The sequence below is a fragment of the Carlito syrichta genome, unplaced genomic scaffold (assembly GCF_000164805.1).
Source record: "Carlito syrichta isolate Samal-C Ts95f unplaced genomic scaffold, Tarsius_syrichta-2.0.1 Scaffold50662, whole genome shotgun sequence".
Taxonomy (NCBI): domain Eukaryota; kingdom Metazoa; phylum Chordata; class Mammalia; order Primates; family Tarsiidae; genus Carlito; species Carlito syrichta.
In genome coordinates, this window is record NW_006994758.1 from 205,702 (window position 1) to 210,760 (window position 5,059).

The window sequence follows — 5,059 nt, forward strand, 5'->3', positions numbered from 1 at the left end:
ATCATTCTTCACAGCTTTTATCACCGCCTGACATGTTATATATTTACATATTTAACAGTATATCTCTATTTAGTACAGTTACTTTTAGTAAGTAAATGTATAGCGATATTAGTATATTCATATATGTATATTGGCCAAATTTGTATATCATATGTACAAGATGATACATAGATCTTATACATACACTATACAAAATGCATAAAATATATACCATTATGCATAGTGACGTATTTGTATTATGTTGTTTACTACTGTGTAATGTATGTAGTAATAAATATATATCACTATATAGCTCTATATAGTCATATACATATTGGTAAATGGCATATATGTTTATATGCTTAATATAATGATATATGTCCTCCTTGTCTCAGTTTCCTCACCTGTAAACTGGTGATAATTACAGTAACCACTTCATATGGACTTTTTTTTAAGGATCTTGCTGTGTTGCCCAGGCTGGATTCAAACTCCTGGGCTCAAGGGATCCTCCAGCCTAAGCCTCTGGAGTAGCTGGGACTACATGCATGAGCCACCATGCCCCACTAAGGCTCATATACATGTTGTTAGGATTAAAATAAGTGAACAAAGGAAAGGGTGTGCTGGCGCCATCTTGTACAGGTTCAACATCTTGTACATGTTCAATTTTCAGAAATTTTGCAAACTGGTTGTTAAAGAGCTATTGTCAAAAATGAAATAATACAAATTACAATTAAGTAAATAGATTTTTAAAGGCAGTAAATACTCAAAACTCATCACTTCCTAATTACTGCATTTCACTAGTCTCTATGCTCTTGAGGTCATCTACCCCTATTTTATCTGCATGATAAAAATAGTACATAATGGTGCGCTACTGCATCTCTTTCGAACTTCCCGTTCAGAGACTAAATGTCAGTGACTTGAAATCTGCCAAGATGATAATACGTAAACCATGGAAATTGACAGGTGCTATAAACAGACTCCCCCCCAAAAAAGGCGGTTGTTAGCCACCTCCTTGCACGCCACTGAAAGTATTTAGTACCTCGCACATGGCAAATGCTATATAATAAATGCTTCCATTATATTTGTGTTTGTCCACTGGGTCAGGATGTATAGTCTTCTTTGTGTGACGGTTGGAGTTTAAAACGCCTGAAGAAAAAAATGTTTGAAAAACACAATTACAAGAGGCCGGACAATGTGCTAAGCAACATCTATGTAACCCTCCCAATAATTCTGTGAAGCCTGTATTATTGATTACCCCCATTCTCCAGGTAGGGAAACTGAAGTTTTGAGAAGGTAAAATTCAGGCTGCGCGCCATCCACTAACGGAAATGGGATTCAAAATTGCTGCCGAAGAGCTTTCGCGCGCTCGCGCCCTTCATTCACGCACTTCCCGTACTCTCACGCTTACGCCCACAGCAGTAATTTCGCTTCACGGCACGCATAAAATAGGGGGGGGGGGGGGGAGACGTCGTGCGAGGTGCATCTTGGGAAATGTAGTCCTCAGTTTCAATGACCAGCCTGATCCAAGAAGAGAAGGGTAGGGGAGCAAATTGATCTTGGTCTTGGAACAAAAGAACAAAGAATCGGTTCTTGTGCGTCGTGACGTTTCAACCACGCAGTGCGTTTATTCAGTCGCTTTGGTCGCCCCCGCTGCATGCCGGGAACGGCAGTTCGCGTGACCCGGATACGTCGACACAAGGTGACGGGACTCACGTTGTACGTTCAGGTCAGATCTGGACCTCGCCGGTGCCTCGGAGTTCCGGGATGCCACGCTGCTGTTAACGCTTAGGCGTGCATGACTGGCATTCGGGTCAGCTACGAACACAAACTGAAGCCCTACGATCTCTCACCGGCTTGCGCTCTCGCCGAGGCTCCAGCTGCCCGCGGACCAACCACCTTCCTCTTGCTTCTCCCCGCTCCGAAAGCTAAGGTAGGCCCTGGGGCATGGAGGACGTGGATCTAGGCCGGGACTGGTGAGGCACGCCTGCACTGTTCCGCCGGCGAGGGAAGGAGAGCGGTCTGCTCAGGGCGCTGCAGCTGCAAAGTCCGGGCGGCTGGCACCAAGTAGGTTCTAGACCCAAAATTTGCCTGTAGAAGGGGACAGGTATGCCGGGTGACTCGAGAAGGGGGCATGGGAGTGGAGCGGTCCAGAATATCCGCGGAGCCATCTTGAGGGGGATCTGGTGGTCTCAATGGAGCCATGTGAGGTCTGTGAGGTATTGATGAGGGATGGAGGGTTGTGGTCGGAAGGCTGTTAATGGGAAGTTGGGTGGAAGGCAAGGGTGATAGAGGTCTGGTGGGTGTTGGCGGGGAATCAATGGAGGCGAATAAGAGCGTTTTAGTCCACGTATTCATTCATTAATGAGGGAGTGATAGAGTGGGTGACTGGAATATAATGGGAGGTGGATGGGTGTGTGATCCTCGAGGGATTGATAGAGGTGTGATATTCAGTGGGTTTAAGGAGAGCAATGGGGCACAGTAATCGAAAGGATAATGGTGAGGCTATGGAAGGAGTAATAGAGAAGAACAGAGATCATGGTCAACGGACTAATGGGGCGGTGATAAAAGAAGAGATAATAAGAGGTTGATAGTGTTGTAATCAGAGTTAATAATGGGCTGTGGTGGCGTGACCATCTAGGGTATCTAGGATTCAATGGGGACAGCATAAGTAAAGAGAGGGTAATAGTAAGCTGTTGGGATGTGATCATCCAGTGGTCGACTAATGGAGGGCAGGGTGGCCAGTGAGGGGAGAATAGGCAACTAATGTGTGATCATTGGGGAATAACGTGTGTTAATGAAGGGGTTACAGGGAGCTAGTGGTGGTCTATGAGGAGGGGTCAAATGGAGGGCTAAGTTAATGGGGCCATAAGTCAGTACTTGAGTTCTTAATGGGGAGCTAATAATCCATGATCCTCCAGGCAGTAATGGGGTTGGTAAGAATGTAGTAATGAAGGAATTACTGGGGCCTAATTGTTTAAGAGATTAATGGGGAATAAGGTGGACAGAGATTAAGGGGGTGGGGTGCAATGAGATAATATTAGGATAATGGGGGTGAAAAGCAAAGAATTAATCAGGGGACTATGAATCTAGGGACAGTGGGGACAACTGGGGAGACAAGTGTTAATGAGGATGAAGTGGGTGAGGAGGGTTGATGGTGACAGTTACAGGGTTTAATGTGTGAAGTGTAGGTGACGGTAATGGGAAATAGGGTCACCAGTGAGTCATCTATGGAATAAGTGTTGGGTATGTGAGGTCTTCTGTGGGAACTACGGGGTAAGTGATGGGGTACGGGGGTCTGTGTAATGAGCAGTAGAGCCTGAGAGCTCAGTGATAGGCTCCTTCGGGCCCTGTAAGGTCAGTGGAGTCAGTGCCAGTGCTTCATTCGGCCCATCTTCTAAGTGAGCTGTCACATGGGTCAGGTGAGCCCAGTTTGGTTTGTGTGGTTCTCTCCACCCTACAGAGGCAGGTGGTAGCCTACTCACCTGGTTATTGATCCTGGTTGGCATCAGCTGACTGTCAGCAGGTCCTTGGGCAAACTGTGTGTGAGATGGGACGGACGTCAAAGGACAAGCGGGATGTCTACTACCGGCTGGCCAAGGAGAATGGCTGGCGAGCCCGCAGCGCCTTCAAGCTGCTACAACTTGATGAGGAATTCCATCTCTTTCAAGGTCTGTAACTGGCAGGCAAATCATTGGAGGTAGGGGATGGGCACAGGAGAGAGACAAGCGCACTGGGTCTACAGAGCTCCCTGTGGCGGGTAGGCTGACTTGGAGAGTCTCTGGGTCAAGGAAACAGGTAGGAAGATCGGCAGAATACCCAAGAGGAGTTGAGTACCTGGGCAGTGGAGAGATGTGGGTGCTCCCCAGAAGCGAGGGGCGAACTTTACAAGGGTCCCCAGGTTGGAGAAGAGTGCAGCTGACCAGGACACTTTTACTGTGTGTGTCCAGGAGTGACACGAGCAGTTGACCTGTGTGCAGCCCCAGGCAGCTGGAGTCAGGTGCTAAGCCAAAAGATTGGGTAAGTGTGGGGGGGGTGGCGGGGGTGGGGGGAAGCAGGAATGAAACTAAGTTGACATGGGCCATGTTGTCCACAGGAGCCAGGGGTCCGGCCATGTGGTGGCCGTGGACCTGCAGGCCATGGCTCCACTACCAGGTGTGTTACAAATCCAGGGGGACATCACCCAGGTGAGAGCATGGCTGAGGGTATTGGGGTATATCCTGGGTGGAAGTACCCGCCTGGGGGCTGTAGAAAGTGGAAGAGAGACAGAGAGAGCAAGAGAAACAGAGACTGAGAAAGACAGAGGTAGAGTAACACTGGGGAAATAGAGCCAGCAGATCATCTTCACAGAGGCAGCAATAGATGATAACACTGGGTCCCCAGAGATGGAGCCCAGCCTTAACTAGGCAAAGCCTGAGAATTTGACTGACCCAGGAGCTGTGGGCCAGGGCCACGGGCAGGTAGGATTTGGGAGCAGCAGTGGCAGGACCTGGGGCCACTCATCTTCCCTCTCTCCATAGCTGTCCACTGCCAAGGAGATCATTCAACACTTCGAGGGCTGCCCCGCGGACCTAGTGGTGTGTGATGGGGCTCCTGATGGTAAACAGCAGCAGAGGGTGGGAGGCTGGAGGGCCCTGTGTGTGTCCTCCGTCTCTCCTACCTCTTCAGCTCCTCCCTGCCTCTCCCCTTGCTGTCAGTTTTTCCCCACGTCTGGCAACCTTTCCCCACCTCTTCTGCCTGCACTCTGCCTCTGTCTTCCTCCCACCTGCTCTCCACCCTTTGAGTTTTCTCTCCTGTCCACACTCCCTCCTTTCATCTTTCTGAAACTGCCCGGTTCCATCATACAAGTTATTCATTTCAGTCAGCCGTCCACTCAGCATGCATTGACTGAGCACCTGTTGTGTGGGGAAACATTTGTGGTCAAATTCCACTAATCTCTGCCCTCATGGAGCTGACGTTCTAGTGAGGGCAAATGGAAAAGAAAATAAATGATTGAGCTATGGAGCATGTTAAAAGATACCATAGAGCCGGGCTCGGTGGCTCAGCCTATAATCCCAGCACTTTGGGAGGCTGAGGTGAGTGG

The 5,059-nt window shown here is 48.8% G+C and overlaps 1 protein-coding gene across 15 annotated transcripts in view; it reads left to right on the top strand.

Annotated features, from left to right (window-relative positions):
• Positions 1–1,742: 1,742 nt before the first annotated feature.
• FTSJ1 (FtsJ RNA methyltransferase homolog 1 (E. coli)) overlaps positions 1,743–5,059 on the top strand; it is a 9,383-nt gene continuing 6,066 nt past the window's right edge. For 6 of the 15 annotated variants that reach the window (XR_002481387.1, XR_002481390.1, XM_021707762.1 and 3 more), the window contains exons 1-5: positions 1,825–1,909; positions 3,440–3,647; positions 3,927–3,996; positions 4,073–4,163; positions 4,497–4,575. Coding sequence is in view for 7 of the 15 variants with exons in the window: in XM_021707762.1 (XP_021563437.1) it covers positions 3,527–3,647; positions 3,927–3,996; positions 4,073–4,163; positions 4,497–4,575 (361 nt within the window). In the remaining 8 variants the exon portion in view is untranslated. Of the gene's footprint in view, positions 1,910–3,413; positions 3,648–3,926; positions 3,997–4,072; positions 4,164–4,496; positions 4,576–5,059 lie in introns of those variants that run through there. The other 9 variants (XR_002481384.1, XR_002481385.1, XR_002481386.1 and 6 more) reach the window with 4 other exon arrangements.